Raw genomic sequence first — 22,109 nt, 5'->3', positions numbered from 1 at the left:
TTCTTTAGAAGAAACCTCTGTGAGGTTGACCAGTAGTCCCAGAAACATGAGCAGAAATGATGTTGAATACCTGCAGTGTTTATTGGGTCCCCTCAGGTAGCTCCTGAGCAGGTGGGCTTGAGGGCACAACCCACGTGCCTTCACCATAGTGAGCACAGCACACCATCTCATGGCACCCTTCACAACCCGACAACTAGCATGATGGGCTTAATGCCAAAGCTTTTCTCCTGAGACCTCCAAGCACAAGGCTCACCCTGCCTCCCCAGGGCTCCAAGCAGGACCAGAGCCCAGCTTGCCCACCTTAGGTCACTAACAGTCAGGAGCCCCCTCAATTCTCCTACCGTGGCCCTGGGTGGGCCCAGTCCTCCTGATGTCCTGGCCTCATCACCTGTAACTTCCTCCTGAGATGAAGAGAAGTGTGGGCTCTCCCCATCCCTCAGCCCCCAGCCCCTCTCTCACCCACCCTTCCTCCCCCTACTCTCCTTTCTGCCCAGATGCTCCTCCATATTTCTGTCCCATTTAGATGCTTGCTTCACTAACAAGACAATAAACAACCAAACTTTTACAGCAGGGCTGGGCAAAAACACACCCATAGCTCCAGGCCATCTCAGCCCTGTGTTAATCATTAAAAGACACTAAGTACCAGTCTCTAACAAGCACCCCACAAATAATCACAGGGCCAAGATCTCACCCTCCACATCTGTCAGTCTGTTGATCCTCCTTAGCTGAGGTACCCAGCACAGACTCCCTACTGGACTTTCCCCTCCAGCCCTCCGGCCCCTTCCGGCCCATCCTGGTGACCTTTACTGCTTGCCTTCAGGCTCTGCTGCTCCTGTAAATGCCACATAAGCAAAGTTTTCAGGCAGAAGCACCACCACGCAGCAACGCAACTCGGGCTGCCATGTGCTGGATCCCCTGGCTAGCCTGCAGGTTCACCAGGGCAAAGCTGCCCCAGGCTTCCGGGAGCCAGCAGTGCATTGCAGGGTTTGTTCTCCGCTGTCCAGAACAACTAATTCAGCACCCTTTCCCTCAGCAGCTTCCGCTGGATAACGTCTGAATCCCTACTGTTTCCCTTCGCTCCAGCCACAGTCTTCCATTTGCATGATTCCTGTTCCCCAGCAGCGTTTCCCCCAGTCCCACTCCTGAGCCTGCTTCTCACGCATTGGTCCACCTTCTTGCCCTGATTTGCTTGTCTGCATTCAGTCCAGTGAATCCAAGAGGGAAGAGGAACTGCCTGCGGGGAGCTGGCCCTCGCCTACCCCAGGGCCCAGCTTCCTCCTGGGCCTCTTGGCCTTGGCAGCAGGAAATGGGCATGGCAGACAACAATGCTGACCGGGCTCTTTGTCCTCACCCACAGCGGATACAGCTGACCGGCGGCCCCCAGCCAGAGCCCAGCCAAGTGCTCCGCTCTGGAGGCCGAGGGCAGCCTCTGGCTTCAGAGTCCGACGCAGGAGGGCACAGTGGGGTTAGAATAATACAGAGGCAACCACAAGCGGACAGACACCATATACTTCCTCCTATGGGGACGATAAAATTCCCACTCGACCCTGGGCCATGGCCACAGGACCCTCAGCCCAGGTACAGCTGGGAAGAAGTCACTCCCTGCCCCACCAGTCAGTCATCTACAGGACTGCGCCTGAGTGAATCCCTGAATGTGGCCCAGAGAAGGTTCCCAGGAGTGAGAGGTGAGTTCGGGCAGCAAGGTCCAGCATCAGATGGAGAACAAATAACCACCAGCTGCCAGGGCAGGCTGAGCCAGACAGGAACAATGTGTGCAGCCCTGGAACAGATGCCCAAACACCACAGTCCCTGAGGGAAAAAAAAAAAGGGGAGGTGGGTGGCACAATGGCTCAATTGACGAGCGCTAGGATCCCATATGGTCTCTGGCTTATGACCCAGCTGCTCTGCTTCCCATCCAGCTCCCTGCTTGTGGTCTGGGAAAGCAGTTGAGGACAGCTCAAAACCTTGGGACCCTGCACCTGTGTGGGAGACCTGGAAGAAGCTCCTAGCTCCTGGCTTCATACTGGCTCAGCTCTGACTGTTGTAGCCACTTGCAAGTGAACCAGTGAATGGAAAATCTTCCTCTAAATCTGCTTTGCCAATAGAAATAAACAAATCTCTGGGCTCAGCACGGTAGCCTCAATGGCTAAAGTCCTCACAAGCACCGGGATCTCATATGGGTGCCAGTTCTAATCCCAGCAGTCCCACTTCCCATCCAGCTCCCTGCCTGTGGCCTGGGAAAGCAGTTGAGGACATCCCAAGGCCTTGGAACCCTGCACCCATGTGGGAGACCTGGAAGAGGCTCCTGGCTCCTGGCTTCAAACTGGTGCAGCTCCAGCCCTTTGGGGTAGTAAATTGGGGAGTAAATCAACGGATGGAAGATCTTCCTCTCTGTCTCTCCTCTCTCTGTATATCTGACTTTCCAATTAAATAAATAAATAAATGAAATAAATCTTTAAAAAGAAAAAAAAAACGAAACAAATCTTAAAAAAAAAAATTAACACCTGCCCCACCATCTTGTAGCATCATCAGCTTGAAATGCACAGCATGAAATCCACCAAGCCCGGGCTGCTAGTTCATTAGCATTTATGCTTCAAATTTCCAGCAACTCTGAAACCCCAGTGCTCTCCTAGACAGCTTATCCAGTTTGCAAAGGCACCTGCAGCTCAGCTCGTCCCTTCACTGAGCTAGAAGCTTCTTCCTCACTATTTGATCCCAGGAATCCTGGACCTCTGCTCTGGGACCACACAGAATGTTCTGTGAGAGGGGCCTATGACAGCCTTATGGGATGCAATGTGCTGTCTCCTGGTCCGTCCCCCAGCGCCCTCGGTTGAGGCAGATACCAGGCCACCCACCAGTGCAGTCTGTTCTCTGCATATATGTCACTTTGTCTGTGTCTCCCTGGAAATGGCCAACTCCAGGCAGGGTCCCCACCCTGGACTCACCGTGAAAGACAACCTCTTTTTCCACACCTCAGGCTCATGTGCTCTCTCCCATCCATCGTTCTTCCTGGGCCCTTGAAAGTGAACTTGCTTGAATCTCATATATAGAACTCTATATTGATTCCTGGTAATTTTCCTGAGTTTTTACATATCATCCTCACCTATCAGAAATGGGTTTTTGATTTTGTCAGTTGAAACCCCTCATATTTAAGAAATCTGCTGATGTGATTAGTCTACTTCCCGGATTTCATGGAACTCATTCACATTAAGAATACTGACTAGGAAGACCCAGTGTTGTGGTATAGCAACCTGAGCCTCTGGTGGTACCAGCATCCCATATGGATACCAGATGGAGTCCTGGTTTCTCCACTTTTGATCCAGCTCACTGTTAATAGTCTGGCTTCAAAATGGCCCAGCTCTAAGTTGTTGTGGCCATTTGGGGAATAAACCAGTGGATAGAAGATCTCTCTATAAATGTGCCTTTCCAATCAAAACAAATAAATCTAAAAAAAAAAAAAAACTAACTAGAATCAGCAGAGCCTATAGGCCTATCTCCACACTGTCAGTATTCCATATATCAGTCAATAAACTAAGACCCCTTCAGGGACAAGTACTGCAGGCTGAAAGGGTTAGGCAGATGCAGATGATCCATAGTGGAGCTGCTGTTTGAGTCCCAGCTCCTCTGCTTTCCATCCAGCTTCCTGCTGATGCACACAATGGCTCAAGGGTTTGGGCCCCTGCCAGCCACACGGGAGACAGATGGAATTTCTGGCTCCTGACTTCAGCCTGGCCCAGCCCTGGTTACTGCAAGTGTTTGGGGGGACTGAACCAAGAGATGAAACATCTCCGTCTGCCCATCACCTAGACTGATGTTGAACCATCTCTATCACCTCCCTATTTCTCTCTCCCTCTTTCTTGCTCTACCTTTCAAGTAGATAAAAATAAATGAGTAAACATTAAAAAAATAATAATAATAAGAGGGGCCCAGCATTGCACAGTAGATTAAGCCACTGCCTACAATGTCAGCATCCCAGATTGGAGTGCTAGTATGAGTCCCTGATACTCCACTTCTTTTGTTTTGTTTTGTTTTATACAGAAAGAAGGAGAGACAGAGAGAAAGATCTTCCATCCGATGATTCACTCCCCAAGTGGTCGCAATGGCTGGAGCTGGGCCAATCTGAAGCCAGGAGCTTCTTCCAGGTCTCCCATGTGGGTGCAGGGTCCCAAGGCTTTGGGCCATCCTCAACTGCTTTCCCAGGCCACAAACAGGGAGCTGGATGGGAAGTGGAACTGCAGAGATTAGAACTGTGCAAGGTGAGGACTTTTAGCCACTAGGCTACCATGCTGGGCCCAAAACCCATCACTTCTGCAGCAAGTCTACTCATTTACTATCACATCTTAATCAAATGTACCTGGTAGCTACAAAGCTGTCTCCTCCTTGCCGTTAAAGGTCAAGCATGTCCACTGGTATTTCTTGCAGTGTTTATAGACAAAAAGTCCAAAAGCAGCATTCCACTCCTCCATCCTATTTTCTGAAAGCACATTATTAAGCAGCCCCTCTGCCTTCACGCCTGCGCGGTGACGCCTGACAGCCTCTGGCAGACCCAGGCTGATGTTTTCATCTGTGCATTTCCTCTCCCTTCCTCTAACATTTCACTTTAAAGCTTTATTAACACATCTCTCCCTAATCCTTCTGAAGCCTGCTCCCTATCCCTTCCAGGAGTCTATCTTTCTGTTATCTGAGAATTCACAGGCAGGGCCTCTGTTCTGCACTTTTGTTCACATACACACAGCCCTCCACTGACAGAGAGAAAAGTCCACCTGCCACTCGGTTTGCTACCTTGAGCCTCAATGTCACCAGTGACACATCACAGGTGTCCTCTGAAGGTTTCTGTGGGGTGAGCAAGCTGTTCATCAGGTTGCTCAGAAACCCTACACAACAATACACTGGGCTGGCCTCTATACAGGGGGCAGATGGTCCAGGGCGAAGGCCCAGCCCCTTGCTGCTATGCCCAGGCCTAACACACTGACATCTCCAGCACACTGCACAAATGCTTCTTCCTCAAAGGGCCCCAGTTTAAGACCTCAGGAGCACTCTCCTGTTTGTTGCCTAATCCCAGCAATTTCATTTCTCTGCTTTCTCTCTTTCCAGAATTCCACATGCGTCTCCCATATGGGTGGTAGAAACCCACATTCTTGGGCTATCATGTGCTGGCTCCCAGGTACACTAGCAGAAAAGCTGGATCAGACGCAGAGCAGCCAGGATATTGAACCAACACTCCAATATGGGATGCAGGTGATCCACACCCCCAAGCAGCAGCTTACTGATCCATTGCATCACAGTGCCCCCCACCAGCCCCCAATGTGCTTCGTCTAATACTGGCTTGGAATAGATTCCTTGAGATCACCTCTTGCGCCTGCCTCCCAGTGCTGAGCTTGTCCTCTGATTGCCTCCACCCTTTCAGGTACCAGAACCATCTCAACTACTTGGGCACTGGGCACCGTGGACCAGAGCCTCTGGCGGAAAGACAAGCCCATGGGTCACTGGGTTGGACCCGTGTCCCTTTGGGACTCGGTCAGCCTATCAGTCCCCCAGCCATGAGTCCAGCAGACAGTGTACAAGGCACGCTGTCATCCTGAGATCCCGCTGCTCCCTGCTCAAAGCCCCTAAGCCCCTGCGTCATTGTGAGTGGGGTCCTGCTTCATTTGCTTGGCTGGAATCAGTTCAAGTCCTCGGGACCCAGACCACATGCTCAAGTATGCTTCCAGATCCTGGAGGAATCTGTCAGCTTCCAGATTTGGGGTTCTGTCCCAAGAAGTGCTGACTCAGGCAGCAGTGTCCAGGGCTGCACTGGGCACTGCCGACCACATACTCCGGGAGTGCTACCTTAGGTCACCAACAGAAAGCTGTCACACACAGCTTCGATCAGGGCAAGCCTAAATGTTCTGCCTAGCTCAGGGCTCTTAGTACCCAGATGCACTGCCGTGTCATGGAACAAGCTCTGCCAAAGCCAGGGCCTGGGGGCCCATAGAGACCAATCAGGTCAGAAACTCCAGCCGCTTGTCAAAGGGGGAGCATGGGACCCGGGATGGGAGCTCCTCTCCTTCAGCAACACAGCTGAGGAAAATCCTTCTGGAGAGGCAGCCAGCTTCCAGGGAGAAAGCTCAAAGGACAAAAATCAGTCAGGGCTCTGCATTTGGCTGTTCCATCTCCTTAGACACAAATATACCAGGCCACTCCCTCTGGTTCCAGGAGAAGCTACTTGCCATCATGCGGCCAATGCTTTCACACAGATTCAGACAGATCTGAGGTCCTTTGCAATCCACAAGCGGCTCTAGCAGACTCGGGGATCAGTCTGTTCTTCCCTGTGCACGGATCCCTTAGCAACACTCAGACCCATCCCACCTCAATCCTGGGAAGCAGAAACATGAAACATCCTGCTTAGCTGAGCTCACCCAGCACCTACAGCTTCTGTTCAGCCAGTCAGCCCACACTTACTGTGGCACAGTAGGTTAAGCCCACAGTGCTGGGATCCTATATGAGCACCAGTTCTAGTCCTGGCTGCCCCCATTTCCTATCCAGCTCCCTGCTTATGGCCAGAGAAAGTAACAGAAGATGATTCTGTACCCATCTTGGAGACCCAAAAGAAGCTCCTGGCTTCAGCCTGGCCCAGCCCTGGCTTTGAGGCCATTTGAGGAGTGAATTAATAGATGGAAGAACTCTCTGTTGCTGTGTGTGTGTGTGTGTGTGTGTGTGTGTGTGTGTGCGCGCGCACATGTGTAACTCTTTCAAATAAAATAAAACAATGAAAGCACTCCCACCTCCTTACCCAAGAGGGATAAGGACCAAGACTCCCAGTGAATCACCCCCATAGCCCCCAAGCCTTTACATATCGTGTTTTTTCCTACACATACACATCTAGGCAGAGTTTAAATCAAGCACAGAAGGAATTAAAATAATATGAACTAACTAGAATCCTCATAACAACACACTGCCCTAAAAATGAACAGCAAGAGATTTCATCACACAGAACAGCCTCATGCAACTTGCAACCCACGAACTGTTTCTAGAATTTTCCATTTAATATTTTCCAGCCCACAATTGAGTGCAGAAAGCAAAAACTATGAACAAGGAGGGACTTCCGAGTTTACAGGGCCAAGTGGGAGTGACATCAAGAATCTGCATCCAGGCCCAGCACAGTAGCCTAGTAGCTAAATCCTCATCTTTCATCCACGGAGAACCCATATGGGCACCGGTTTGTGTTCTGACTGCTCCACTTATATCCAGCTCCCTGCTTGTGGCCTGGGAAAACAGTAGAGGACGGCCCAAGGCCTTGGGACCCTGCACACACGTGTGAGACTTGGAGGAGGTTCCTGGCTCCTGACTTTGGATCAGCTCAGATCCAGCCATTGTGGGCACTTGGGGAGTGAACCAACAGATGGAAGATCTTTCTCTGCATCTTCTTCATTCTGCATATTTGCCTTGCCAATAAAATAAGTCAATAAATCTTTAAATCAATCAATCAATCTTTAAAAAAAAAAAAAAGAATGTGTATCTGATTCATAAAGAACAACAGAACAATACTTGATTCACGAGGGCCTGAACAGGGCAGAAGGCAGGCTGAAGAAACAAGTAAACACTAGACCGAGTGCCAGGGCAGGCAAGAACAGAACAGAAACGTTCAACCAGGCAACAGCCAGCCAAGAATTCTTGGCTCCATGGAAAGGACAGTCAGGTAGAACTGGACTTCTAGAAATCTACCCTTCTGCCAAGAGAGCAGCCCGCCTCATCTGCAAAAAAGAAAGTTGGCTTCAGCCTTCCTTTCAGACAGCACCTGAGCCAGCATCAAGTGTAAGCTTCTCTGAAGCCACCCAGAGGCCAAATGGAGAAAGTAAACTTTCCAGAAAGCGGTAAAATGTATTTGGGAACTTAATTTGCAGTGCTAGATAACTATATATATATTCTATTTTTTTTATTTTTTTATTTTATTTTTTTTTTTAAGATTTATTTTTATTATTTTTTATTGGAAAGGCGGATATACAGAGAGGAGAGACAGAGAGGAAGATCTTCCATCCGATGATTCACTCCCCAAGTGAGCCGCAACGGGCCGATACTATGCCGATCCGAAGCCAGGAGCCTCTTCCGGGTCTCCCACGCGGGTGCAGGGTCTCAAAGCTTTGGGCCGTCCTCAACTGCTTTCCCAGGCCACAGGCAGGGAGCTGGAAGGGAAGCGGGGCTGCCGGGATTAGAACCGGCGCCCATATGGGATCCCGGGCGTGCAAGGCGAGGACTTAACCACTTGCGCCACCGCGCCGGGCCCTATTCTATTTTTTTTAAAGATTTATTTATTTTTATTACAAAGTCAGATATACAGAGAGGAGGGACAGAGAGGAAGATCTTCCACCTGATGATTCGCTCCCCAAGTGACCTCAACAGCCAGTGCTGTGCCAATCCAAAGCCAGGAGCCAGGAACCTCCTCCAGGTCTCACACGTGGGTGCAGGGTCCCAAGGCCTTGGGCCGTCCTCAACTGTCTTCCCAGGCCACAAGCAGGGAGCTGGATGGGAAGTAGAGCAGCCAGGATTAGAACCTGGTGCTCATATGAGATCCCGGGGCTTTCAAGATGAGGACTTTAACCACTACTCTATCACATTAGGCCCAGATAACTATATATTTATATATATATTTTAAAGACACTGTTACAGGGAGAGAGAATCTTCCATCAGCTGGTTTACTCCCCAAGTGGCCAGCAGCTTCTCCATATTTTCCACATGAGTGCTGGGGCCCAAGAAACTGAACCATCCTCCACTGCTCTCCCAGGCCACAACGAGGGAGCTGGACAGGAAGGAGCAGCTGGGACATGAACCAGCATACACATGGGAAGCCAGCCCTGCAGGCGAAGGATTAGCTTGCTTCATCACAGCACTGGCCCCAACAGAGAGAATGCCTTATTATCTTTATTTTACAGTTGAGAAAATCGAGGTCATGCAGCCAGACTCCCAAAGTCTCCCTCCATTCTACCACACCAGACGACCCCCTAATGCTACAAAGCGTTAAGGAACTTAGACTGGGATTACCTAGGCATGTAGATGCTGTGTTCTACCGTCTACCATCTCCCTATGGTAGCGACAATACTTTTTCAGTGCCCAGAGCTTCAAGAACCCGGAATCAGCAGCTTCAGGGGGCATCACCTCCACACTCCCCTCTTGGGGAAAACCAACCACTTTCAAAACCCTGAGCAGAGACAGCCAGCATCCTTCAGAACTCAGAATTCCTTCGCCCATTTAATAACTAGCATCTATTGAGTACCAGTTGTGTTCCAGGTCCTGTGTAGGCCCTAAGATCGAGGCTCAGTCTCCAATCTTCTCAGAAAAGTGATTACAAGTATAGAGAGGCCAGACCCAGACTAGGGGATAGAGGAGGAGGTGCAGGTGGGTGCCTCCAGAAGCCAAGGACTGGGTTACCTGGAGGCTGGCCCTGGGGGTAAGCAAGAGCAGGCAGTGTTCCCAGCAGAGAGGGCAACAGGTGACTATTCTGACAATGAAATCAGCAGGGAGTGAAGTCACTCAGCCAAACCCTAAGCAATTATCAGTAAATGATCAAGGTCTATTAACAACCTTAGGCTGCAATTCATCAGGTCCCTGGGGATGGCAAGGCCTTCCAAGGGACAGTAATCAGCGGAAACTTCGTTTGATCTCTTACAATTGTCACTGTGTCAACAGAAAAAGGTGAAAATGCAGAGGATCAGGACTCCAGAAGATAAGTATCTCATTCTAGCAGAGCAGAAGAAACTGAAACTAACATCTTGGATCCAGGATTGAACCCTGCCAGATTTTTTGATCAAGAAATTCTATTTTTTGAAAAAAGATTTATTTATTTTTATTACAAAGTCAGATATATATAGAAAGGAGGAGAGACAGAGAGAAATATCTTCCGTCCAATGATTCACTCCCCAAGTGATCGCAATGGCCGGTGCTCTGCCTATACGAAGTCAGGAGCCAGGAACCTCTTCCAGGTCTCCCACACAGGTGCAGGGTCCCAAGACCTTGGGCCGTCCTCAACTGCTTTCCCAGGCCACTGGCAGGGAGCTGGACAGGAAGTGGGGTTGCTGGGATTAGAACCAGCACCCATATGGGATCCCTGCGTGTTCAAGGCGAGGACTTTAGCTGCTAGGCCACGGCGCAGGGCCTGATCCAGGATTTCTACTGTTGACTCCCAAAAGGACGAAGGAATGCCCTGCCCCAATGCAGAGCAAAACCCCACATCAAGGCACCCACGTGATCCAGCCACAGCGAATGCCAGAATGCCTAGGAACATTAACTTCCTCAACCTAAGGCAGCCTAAAGTGTTTCCCTTGTGCTGTGGACCCACTCTCTAAGCACCACCCTTCAGGGTTGCACACTCACTGCCCCATAAGGCATATATACCTGCATTCCCCAACCTTGCCCCTGGAGTGCAGCCCTCCCCCTCCCCAACTGCACCAGTTTCCCACAACCTCCTCCAATCATTGTTCCCTTCCTTATCTGACTTTACAGTTCTTCCTGAAAGGCTTCTCTGGAGTGTAAATCCACATCCCCCAGGCCGGCTGCCCTTCCAAACACAGTGCTTTACAGACAAGTCCCAGCCTCCACAAGCTAAGTGGACCTGGGGAACAATTATCCCCAAACTGATCAGGGCCAAGGCCAGACTGAGACGCAGCAGGCACGGAAAACATTTTGTCAGACCTGACCCAACTCCCACTACTCTGAAAGATCATCAGGCTTACTCATCAGGTATCTAAATTTACAGACTCTGAGCTGAAAAATTTACAGACTCTAAGCTGGACTCGTGGCTCCTTCATTGTTTCTCAGCTGCTGTTTCCTACCCACCATCTCCTAGTTCTTTCTTTCTTGATGTTTTCTTTTTTTTTGCAGGTCACCTGCACTTCAAGTGTTAGCCTTCCTTGGAAAATCATTTGAAGCCCCTTTGTCCCCTCTTTCATTTTAGTTTTTAAGATTTATTTATTTTTATTGGAGAGGTAGATTTACAGAGAGAAGAGACAGAGACAAGTTCTTCCATTCACTGGTTCACTCCTCAAGTGGCCACAACAACAGGGAAGCGGAGTTGATCCAAAGCCAGAAGCCAAGACCCAGGAGCTACTTCTGAGTCTCCTTCATGGCTTCAAAGTCCCAAGGCTTTGGGCTATCCTCTGCTGTTTTCCCAGGCCACAAGTAGGCAGGTATATGGGAGATGGAGCAATTGGGATACTGGTGTGTGCAAGGCAAGGACTTTCCACTGAGTTATCACGCCGGGTTCTTTTGCCCCCTCTTTCTACAACCTGTCTCAAGGGCATATCCTCTGCTTCTATGATTTCAACTACTATCATCTATACAATGATGGTTCCCAAAGGCCCAATCTAGCCAACCACCTACTAAATACAACAAGGTACACTGAAGGTTTCACACACACAAGTGATCCCAGCGTTCTCCATACAAGCAATGGGCAACGTCCTCCACCCATGTCTAATCAGTGTCCAAGTTGGAACCAGTCTACTTATCACCCCAGTGATGTCTCCAGTCTAAGTCATCATCTCTCACCAGAAGGATCCTGGCAACAGCTTCCTAGCTGCTCTCCTTGCTTTCCATCCTACATGTTGAAGAAAGTTATCTTTCGGGCTCGGCGCAGTGGCCTAGCAGTTAAAGTCCTTGCCTTGAACACGCCAGGATCTCATATAGGCCAGTTCTAATCCCCTTCCCATCCAGTTTCCTGCTTGTGGCTTAGGAAAGCAGTCGAGGACGGCCCAAAGCCTTGGGACCCTGAATCCATGTGGGAGACTCAGAGGACTCCTGGCTCCTGAGTGCTGGCTCCCAGCTTTGGATCAGATCAGCTCCAGCCATTTGTGGTTATTTGGGGAGTGAACCAGATCATGGAAGATTTTTTTCTCTGCCACTCTTAATCTCTGTAAATCTGCCTTTCCAATAGAAATTAAAAAAAAAAAAAAAACTAAAAAAAAACTAAAAGTCCTAAGGCTAAAAGTCCTCGCCTTGAACGTACTAGGATCCCATATGACCACTGTCTAATCCCAGCAACCCTGCTTCCCATCCAGCTCCCTGCTTGTGGCCTGGGAAAGCAGTCAAGGATGGCTCAAAGCCTCAGGGCCCTGTATCCACGTGGGAGACCCAGAAGAAACTCTGGGCTCCTGGCTTTGGATTGGTTCAGCTCCAGCCATTGCGGCCACTTGGAGAGTGAATCATTGGATGGAAGATCTTCCTCTCTGTTTCTCCTCCTCTCTGTACATCTGCCTTTCCAATAAAAATAAATAAATTTATATTTAAAAAGTGAGTATTCAGCACAGAAGCTGAGAAGCTCATATCCCAAAGCCAGCATCATAGCATAGCTAGTTAAGCCTCTACTTGCAGTGCCAGCATCCCATAGAGTCTTAGCTGTTCCACTTCCCATCCTGTTTGCTGCTGACGTGCATGGGAAAGCAGCAGAAGATGGCCCAATGCTCTGGGACTCTGCACCTGCACGAGAGACCCAGAGAAGTCTCCTGGCTGCTGGCTTTGGATCAGCTCAGATCCCACAGTTGCATCCATCTGGAGAGTGAACCAATAGATGGACGATTTCTGTCTCTCCTTCTCTCTGTAAATCTGCCTTTAAAATAAACATAAATAAGCCTTAAAAAAAAAAAATGACACATCCCAAATCAGATAGCCTGGGTTTAAGTCCTGGTTTCCTACTATCAGGCACCATAGGAGGTAGCAGACAAGAACTCAAGTCGCTGGGCTGCTGGGTTGCTGCCACTCACAGAGGAGTGACTAGAGACCAGATGGAAGTTCCCAGTTCCTAATTTTGTTCTGGTCCAGTCCCAGCTACTGTGGGCAATTGAGGAGCAAATTAGGGGATGGAAGCTTGCACACTCCCTCATTCTCTCTCTCCCCTCTAGCTCTTTCAAATAAAAATAAATAAATCCTTTTTTTATAAGATATGTTTATTTTTATTGGAAAGTCAGATTTACAAAGAGAAGGAGAGACAGGGAGAAGGATCTTCCATTCATTTGGTTTGCTACCCGAGTGGCGGCAATAGCCAGAGTTGAGCCTATCCAAATTCAAAACCCAGGAGCTTCCTCAGGGTCTCCCACATGGCTGCAGGGTCCCAAGGCTTTGGGCCATCCTCAACTGATTTCCCAGGCCACAAGCAGGGAGCTGGAAGGGAAGTGGAGCAGCCAGGAAACGAACAGGTGCCCATATGGGATCCCTGCACATGCAAGGCAAGGACTTTTAGCCACTAGGCTACCATGGCATGCTGAATACATAAATAAATCTTTTTAAAAGAAAAACAGCCCTAAATTTCTTAACAGCATTCATATGATAGATCATATTTTCTAAGTATGTTTCAACAACATCTCAAATTATTCGCACAGTGTGACTTCAGCACCCCACCCATAAAGAGGCAGGGTCTGTGCCCATCCTTTTGAACCAGGGTGGTCTGCTGTGAGCACTTGTGCCTACAGAGCACAGCAGGACTGACAGGACGCAGTGGTGGCAAACACAGATGATGAAAGACAACACAGCTTTCCACTAGGGCTGCTGGATGACTCATTCTCACAGCCTTCGGCTGCCAAGCAAGCGAGCAGCATAACACACACACACACACACACACACACACACACACACACACACACACACACACACACACACACACACACACACACAACACCCCAGTGCTGGGAACTCAGTCTGTGCTCCAGGAGCATTTGTGGAATGTTCAGTCTCTACTCCTATCTCCTTCCTAAGCTCCAAATGGCTACATCCACCTACCATCCTGAAAGTGAATTTCAAATGTGTCAGGACTCCATTCTCCTCCTCCCTGCTAACACAACTACCAACTATTCTTATCAGTTGCCAAACTCAAAACCTTGTCCCTTCATTCAGAGAATACTGATCAAGAGAATATTGAATCTGGTCTGGGATCACCTCAGACGAGGTTTCTTTGGGGATTCCCCCCAATTTAACCATTGGACTCAGAACCCCATCTATGGAGAATTGCAAATTCCATGGTTTGACAGAGGAGTGCATGTGTCAGAGCTGGGCCTCCTCAGTGGCTTAGATGGAGCAGTGGACAGGACATCCATGTGCACATAGAGGATCTGGCAGTGCACTGGAGCCTGCAGAGGACACCCGGTACCACAACAGAGGATGGAGGACAGAACAAATGGATCAACCACCACAGCCAAGTGCTGGCAATGGATATCTGAGCAAACAGAGACTCTAAGGTGGATGTCAGCCAGTAGATTCTGGAGAGATTTACATCGTGCTTGGAGTGGCAAGATTGACAGCAATACAAAACTATTGAACTATCAAAACCACTTGAGCAGGACCCTCGGAGCAAGCCCCACATCAGGAACCCTAGGGTGGTGTCAGGTGGTCTGTCTTCCATCCCAGGGTACAGAGGCATTTGGGTGGCTTCTCCCCTTATCTCCTCCTTTCCCCCAGATAAAGGAAGGAAAAAAAGAGAATGTGGAAATAATGGTCTCACCCACCTTCCTATACCTCATATCACCCTAATTAACTATGTAAAAAATCATCAACATAAATAAATAAATAAATCTTTAAACTAAAAAAAGGAATATTGAACCCTTTGCGTCTTCACAGGAGACACAATGGCTCCTAGAACAGGCCACTTGCTGGCACAGAACTCACAACATAGTAGAGAAGCCTTCGTGACACCACCCCTCCCACCTCACACCCCACAGCCCAGTCGGGCTCACTGGTTGCACGGATGGTACCTTCTAACTCACTCAGCTCTATGCTTGCCTGCTCACCAAACCACCCGTGCCCTAGCCCAGGATTTTGTCATTTCCTGCCTGGATTGCTATGAGAGCTCCCTGCTTGTGGCCTGGGAAAGCTAGAGGACGGCCCAAAGCCTTGGAACCCTGCACCCATGTGGGAGACCCAGAAGAAACTCCTGGCTCCTGACTTTGGTTTAGCTCAGTTCCAGCCATTGCCGCCACTTGGGGAGTGAACCAGCAAGATGGAAGATCTTTCTCTGTTTCCCTTTCTCTCTGTAAATCTACCTTCCCAATAAAAATAAATAAATCTTTAAAAAAAATTTTTTTTAATCTAAAAACAGCGCAGGGGACTGACAGTGATCACTTAAGAAAGGAGAGGTCTCAGGAGGGGAACATTTGCATGAAAAGAATGAGACAGCCAGTTCTGGAGGGAGAAGAAACAGTGAAGTGTGAGACCCCAGAGACAGAAAGGTGGAACACAGAGTGAGCTGGGCTGAGGGTCTGAGCAACAAGATCGGGCAGGGCCTTGTGGGAAAGGGGAAGACTGGCGTACTTCACCCCAGTGCCACTGCTTCCACCCTTCAGCATTGAAAAAGATGACCTTCCCAGGGCAAGTCACTGGCCACCTCTCCTAGCCCTTGCCACACAGCACTTGTCTAACTGGCTGCCTGGCTCCTCCGCCACTGGCTGGTTATCTTGCAGTTAGCTCTGCGTCTGATGGTGCCCACCACCTTCGTAGAAGTCTGTCGGACAAACTTCCTTCCGTGTCCCAATTCCACGCCCTGATGACTGGCGTGGTTCCCCGGTGACTACAGTTTCAGGAAGACAGCATACGTTGAGAGTAAGTCAGCACACATCCTGGCCATCGGAAACCACACAGCCTCCCCCATAACAGGTGCTGGCATCTCCCAGGGCATTTCTTTGTGGGTTAAGTGTGATTCAGTTGCTGGGAATGTGACCCAGCTCACTGGGTCATGATGCCCTGAGGAAGGCATGCTCAGCAGGAAAGGCATGCCCAATGGCAGCCCGCAGGCCACTCCGCCTCACTCAGCCCACCTCTCCCACTGCCCCTGGTGCCCAGGCTCCTGCCCTCGCCTGCGAGAGCTCCTGTTTGCCCTCCATGCACAATTCCTTGAAACCCCCACCCCTTACAACGGCTGTTTGTAATCCATTCATTCATCTCTGCTCCTGAAGCCAATCTGCAGTGTGTGTTTAAGCAGACTCTCAGTTTAAGTCCTTCAACCAGACCCTCCACCTCCTATCTCCTGCTCTCTCCCTTTGCACAGGTCTTCCTCTAGCCAGATCTCATTATTTTCCTGCCTCTCTCTGTCTTCACCTTGCTCTGCCCATTTGCTCTACCTCCAAGCCAACATCTACACTGTTTGCAGAAAACCCTCCTCACCCTGGGTCTATACCAATTTGCCCTTCTCCCATCCTGCATTCTAAGCGTGCCAACTACCTGGAATTCCCTAAACATCCTGAGCCTTTTCACACCTCCACATCTTGGAACAGCCAGCTCTCTTTGGGAGCAATACCCTAAATGCATCGCTTTGAAAAAAATGGGGCTTGGGACAGCGTATTCTCTGTGGGACGAAAATAAAGTGGTCCCACTCAGCACCTGCAGTGTCTCTCTGACTGCTCATTACAGAGCCTGACAATCATTAACGTGTCTATCTCTCTCTGGACTTGCTTCTTGGGTTGCAAGGGCCTCGGGTGTTGGCATAGCATGAAGTTTCTAAACACAGAGCACCTCATAAAACAGTAAGAACCCCAAATCAAAGCCCTTCTCTGGTTCAGTTGACAGATCTGGCTTCAGTCTTCACTTAGGTAAACCAGATGTTCCTCACACATCTCAGTTCAGACTCATGCTTGAAGTTCACCCAAAGCCAGTTTGAAGGCAGTGATTATGAATTTTTTTTTTAAAGACTTACTCATTTTTTTTTTCTTTTGAAAGGCAGATCCACAGAGAGAATGATATTCCCTCCACTGGTTCACTCCCCAAGTGGCCACAACGGCCTGAGTTGAGCCAATCTGAAGCCAGGAGCCAGGAACCTGCAGGTACAGGGTCCCAAAACTTTGGGCCATCCTCGACTGCTTTTCCAGACCACAAGCAGGGAGCTGGATGGGAAGTGGAGCAGCCAGGATATGAACTGGTGCCCATATGGAATCCTCATGCATGCAAGGCAAGGATTTAGCCATCAAGCCATCACACTGGGCCCAGGTCACTGAATTCTTAGTCTCACTTGTCCTTCTGAACCTTCCTCCTGATCGTCAATGTCTCCCAGATGTTATCAGAAACAGGACAAAGTCCAGATGCTATCAAATGCCACTATCTTATGTATCTAACCATCACCAGGTAGAAGCAGCTGGGCAACAGAAAGAGGATAAAGAGGCTTCAAGGCCACCAGGCAAGAGAAGCTGTGGCTTTAAGCATAGTAATTGTCAACAACTACTTAAAATGTGTAGCATATGCTGGCTCTCACTTCATTCTCACAATTTAGAGGTAAACTGTCAGGGAGGGGGCCAAGCACTGTGGCACAGAGGGTTAAGTTGCCACCTGCAGTACTAGCACCCCATTTGGGCAGGGATTTGAGTCCCGGCTGCTCCACTTCTGTTTTAGTTCCCTGCTAATTCTCTTGGAAAACAACAGAAAATGGCCCAAGTCCCTGGGCCCCTCCACCCATTGTGGGAGATCCAAAAGAATCTGCTGGCTTAGGCCTGACCATACTGTGGGTATTACAGCCATTTGAGGAGTGAATCAGCAGATAGAAGATATTTCCCTCATTCTTTTTCTCTCTTTGTAACTCTGCCTTTCAAACAAACACATCTTTTTAAAAAAACACAGCAACAACAACAAAACACGTGGGCCCAGCACAATAGCCTAGTGGCTAAAGTCCTCGCCTTAAGTGAGCCGGGATCCCATATGGACGCCAGTTCTAATCCTGGTGGCCCCGCTTCTCATCTAGCTTCCTCCGGGTGGCCTGGGAAGGCAGCTGAGGATGGCCCAAAGCCTTGAGACCTTGCATCCGTGTGGGAGACCTAGAAGAGGCTCTGGGCTCCTAGCTCCAGATCAGCCCAGCTCCAGCTGTTGCAGTCACTTGGGGAGTGAACCATCATACGGAAGATCTTCCTCTTTGTCTCTCCTCTCTGCATATCTGACTTTGCAATACAAATAATAAATCTTTTTTTTAAAAAAGTGAGCAGTTACTGCCCCCCTTCTATCCTGCCTAGGGTCACAGAGCCACTGAGTTAAGACTCAAACCCAAATTGAGAGCACTTTTCCCTCAACAGGAGTCCCCTCAAATGTACACCTAAGTCTATGCATGAAACTGCACGCCCTTTACGCCCTGCAGAGCTCCACAGACTCAGCCATACCTGGGGCCACTGACATGCATTCCAACAACGTTGACCAGGTGTGTGTGTTTTTAAGGGTTGGAACCTATCTCCACTCCCAGGATAGAAGCAGCAAGTCAACAGTAAGTGAGCGGTGGAGGTGGGCACCACGCCAGAAATAAGGAGCGGTGGCCATCAGGGACAACAAGGACAGAAACCAGAAAAGAGAGGAAGGCATGTCAGCCCTGCGGTCTGACAGCACGAGGCAGCATGCTCCCTGTCCCAGCCGCCTGGCAAGACCTCCTGGTCACAGAAGAATCTAAACATGTGACGCTGACCCTGAGTCACCAAAAGAAATGTCGCCTTACGCAGACAAGCAGACAATGTCACTGGCTTTAAAGTGATTTCAAGCAAAGGGGTAAGAGTCATAGAATCCAGGTGCTGAAAAGCCATCTTGGAGATGTGAGAAGGGCTGGGCCATTTCCACATGAGCTAAGGAGTTCACATCTCCATGTGAGGGGCCCCACAGCCAACAGACCCTAAAATTAGCTTTGCCCTGGATCAGCTTCCAGGTCATGGGCAAATGCCACCTATAGAAATGACAGATCACAGCTGAGAGCTTAAGGGAAAGTCCCCTTACAACAAAAGGCAGAGCGTCCAACCCTCCCTTACCGCTGCCAGGAGCGACAAGCATCCCATCCCCAGGACTGGGGACTCTGAGCCACACACACAGACCAGGACAACAGGAGGACCTCACAGAGGACAGCCAGTCCTCTGTGTACAACAGCAAGCCAGGGAGGCTGCAGAGCAAGCTGAGGAATTAGCAGGCCAAGGGCCCCAAGGCTGATGGAAGAGAAGGGACCCAGGGAACCACTGCACCTGCTGTGAAATTCCTGCATCTGCCCCCACTGCTGCTGGTGCTGCTGTACCAGCTGCCCCTTACATTGACAAAATGTCTGAGCTGTTTCACAGCTGACAGAGAAGCAGCTCCGAAGCACCAAGCTGGAAGAGCAATTCTCCAGAAATAAAGCGCCAAGGTGGGGGCTAGGTGTGAGGGGTAGGGACAAGGATTTGTAAAAGACCTTAGGACCTCCAATGTGACTTTGCTGAAGGTACAGATTTTAAATAATATTTTACTGATGAGATGGAGAAAAAGTTGAGATGGATTAAAATGACACTTTTTAGATTCTAAGCCATTGGAGCTGGCATTGTAACATAGCAGATTAAGCTACCACTTGTATTTTTATCTAGCTTCCTGCTAATGTGCCTAGAAAAGCAGCAGAAGATGGCCCAGTGCTGTCTTCCCCACATCCACACGGGAGACCTGGAAGAACCTCCTGGCTCCTAGCTTCCACCAGGCCCAATCCAAGCCATTGTAGCCATCTGGGCAGTAGACCACAGGATAGAAGATCTCTCTCCCTCTGACTTTTTTTCTGTAATTCTGCCTTCAAATAAATCAATAAAGCCTTTTTTATTTAATAGATAGATCCAGAGGGGACAGCACTATAGCATTTCAGATAAAGCTACCATCTGCCATGCTGGCATCCCATTTGGGTATCAGTTTCGATCCCAGATGCTCCACTTCTAATCCAGCTCCCTGCTAATGTTGCAGGAAAAGTCATGCAAAATGGCCCCAGTGTTTGGGTCCCAAACTTGCAAATGGAAGACAAAGAAAAAAATTTCTGACTGCTGGCTTTGACCTAGTCCTAGGTATGGCCAACTAGGGACTAAACTAGTGGATGAAAGCGCTCTCTCTCTCTCTCTCTCTCTCTCTCTCTCCCTTCTTTCCCTCCTTCCCTCTCTCTCCTCCTCTTCTCTAAGTTTTTGCCTTTTAAATAAATTTTCATCATCAAAAAAAGACTTAAGGGAGAGCAAATTTCTGATTCCTATGGGAAGTTGAAGACAAGTGAAATGCTATCCTCTTTAAAAACAAAACAACAGGACCCGGCGGCATGGCCTAGTGGCTAAAGTCCTCGCCTTGAACTCACCGGGATCCCATATGGGCACCGGTTCTAATTCCGACAGCTCCACTTCCCATCCAGGTCCCTGCTTGTGGCCTAGGAAAGCAGTTGAGGACGGCCCAAAGCCTTGGGACCCTGCACCCATGTGGGATACCCGGAAGAAGTTCCTGGATCCTGGCTTCGGATCGGCATGGCATCAGCCTTTGCGCTTACTTAGGGAGTGAATCATTGGACGGAAGAACTTCCTCTCTGTCTCTCCTCCTCTCTGTATATCTGACTTTGCAATAAATAAATAAATCTTTAAAAATAAAACAACAAAAACAGCATAATACATTGAATTTCCACACAAGCTTGGTGTTGTGAGAGGCATTCCTTTGCATCCCCTTCTTGCTCCCTAATCTGCCACTCGCCCCCCTCCCTGGCACATACACATCCTGCCCAGCCCCACTTACAGATGCAGGCAGCAGCCAGCAGGCGGCTGGCAGCATAGGGGGCGAAGCAGCTGGGGAAGAAGGGCTGCACCATGTAGTTGGCGAAGGTGATGGCGATGACGGCCTGGCTGGTGGGCTCGATGATGAGCAGCGACGTCCAGAGGCGGATGAAGGCGAGGAAGCCCCCAAAGGCCTCCAGGATATAGGCATAGCTGGCTCCTGACTTCTTGATGGTGGTGCCCAGTTCCGCATAGCAAAGGGCCCCGAACACAGAGAAGAGGCCCCCGACGGCCCAGATGACCAGCGAGAGGCCATAGGAGGCACTGTACATGAGCACGCCCTTGGGGGAGACGAAGATGCCCGAGCCGATCATGTTCCCCACAATGAGGCACACGCCATTGAGCAGGGAGATCTCCTTCTTCAGCTTCACCTGCTCCGACCCTGGGCTCGCCCCATCTTTCTGAGGGGCCGCATCCACCTCATGCTGGGAGGCCACTTCATATTTGACACCGTCAACCATGGTGGGGGAAGCGCAGGCAAACCTTCACCAGCTGTTTGGCATGGCCCTCCAAGGGAGAAAGAGGAAATGAGTTGGGGGTTGAGTGGTAATTACCCAGAACCTCTCCCTGGGATAACACTGGCACTGTGGCATAGTTGAAACATCTGACTACAGTGCTGGCATTCCATGTGGGCACTGGTTTAATTCTTAGGCACTCTACTTCTGACTAAGCTCCTGGTGGCCTGGGAAAGCACTAGAGGATGACCTAAGTGCTTGGGCCCTATACCCATGTGGGAGACCCAGAAGCTCCTGGCTCCTGGCTTTGGACTGGCCCAGCCCCAGCCCTTTGGCAAGTAAACCAGTCGATGGAAGATCTCTATGCTTCTTCACTCTCTGTAACTCTGCCTTTCAAATAAAAATAAATAAATCTTTTTAGAAGAGAGAGAGAAGAAGGGAGGAAGAAGGGGAAAGAGGAAAAGAAAGGAAAGGAGAAAAGAAGGGGCCAGTGCAGGGGGTTTAGCATGGCGCCAGCATCCAAATGGGCACCAGATCATGTATGGCTATTCCACTTCTGATCCAGCTTCCTGCTTACGGCCTGGGAAAGCAGCACCCACATGGGAGATCTGGCAGAAGCTCGGCTTTGGATAAGCTCAGCTCTTTGAGGAGTGACTCAATGGGTGGAAGAGCTCTCTCTCATCCCTCCTTCTCTGTAAAATCTGGCTCTCAAATAAATGAATCTAAAAAAGAAAGCAAACACTATGTAGGGTTCCCCTCATAACGCTTCTTCCTCCCAAAAGACCCTAGCTCTGGAACACCAAGGAGTTCCTCAGCTCTCCTGCTGCTGCTCAGTAAGCATCCCTCAAACCACCCTCAGCTGGAGCCCACAGCCCTGCAGGGCCCTCACTCTAAGGAACGGCTTGGTCCCCCAACCCCAACCCCCGCCAACCTCTTGCCCAGTCTCCAGGACCCCAGGCCTCCTGGTGCCAAATCCTTCCCATCAACATGGTTGCACCACCCAAAGGCTCAGGGGAACCCCAAAATGGGTGGAGGCAGCTGACGACCGCTCCTCACTCGGGGAGGGCAGACTACTACGGCAGAGACACCAGCCAAAACTTGGGAAAAAGAAAATAGCTGAGGCGAACAGGCAGCAGGTCCGGAGAGAGACAGACAAAGC

At 49.8% G+C, this 22,109-nt stretch overlaps 1 protein-coding gene across 4 annotated transcripts in view; it reads right to left on the bottom strand.

The window, feature by feature from the left end:
* SLC7A7 (solute carrier family 7 member 7) overlaps window positions 1–22,109 on the bottom strand; it is a 34,765-nt gene that overhangs the window by 11,105 nt on the left and 1,551 nt on the right. For all 4 annotated transcript variants that reach the window (XM_040968622.1, XM_040968621.1, XM_040968620.1 and 1 more), the window contains exon 2: window positions 20,458–21,002. In XM_040968622.1, the coding sequence (XP_040824556.1) occupies window positions 20,458–20,956 (499 nt within the window). In that variant the 5' untranslated portion in view covers window positions 20,957–21,002. The remainder of the gene's footprint in view (window positions 1–20,457; window positions 21,003–22,109) is intronic.

This window comes from Ochotona curzoniae, unplaced genomic scaffold (assembly GCF_017591425.1).
Source record: "Ochotona curzoniae isolate NIBS_2020 unplaced genomic scaffold, NIBS_Ocur_1.0 scaffold_4701, whole genome shotgun sequence".
NCBI lineage: Eukaryota > Metazoa > Chordata > Mammalia > Lagomorpha > Ochotonidae > Ochotona > Ochotona curzoniae.
This window is presented reverse-complemented; position numbering and strand designations above follow the sequence as displayed.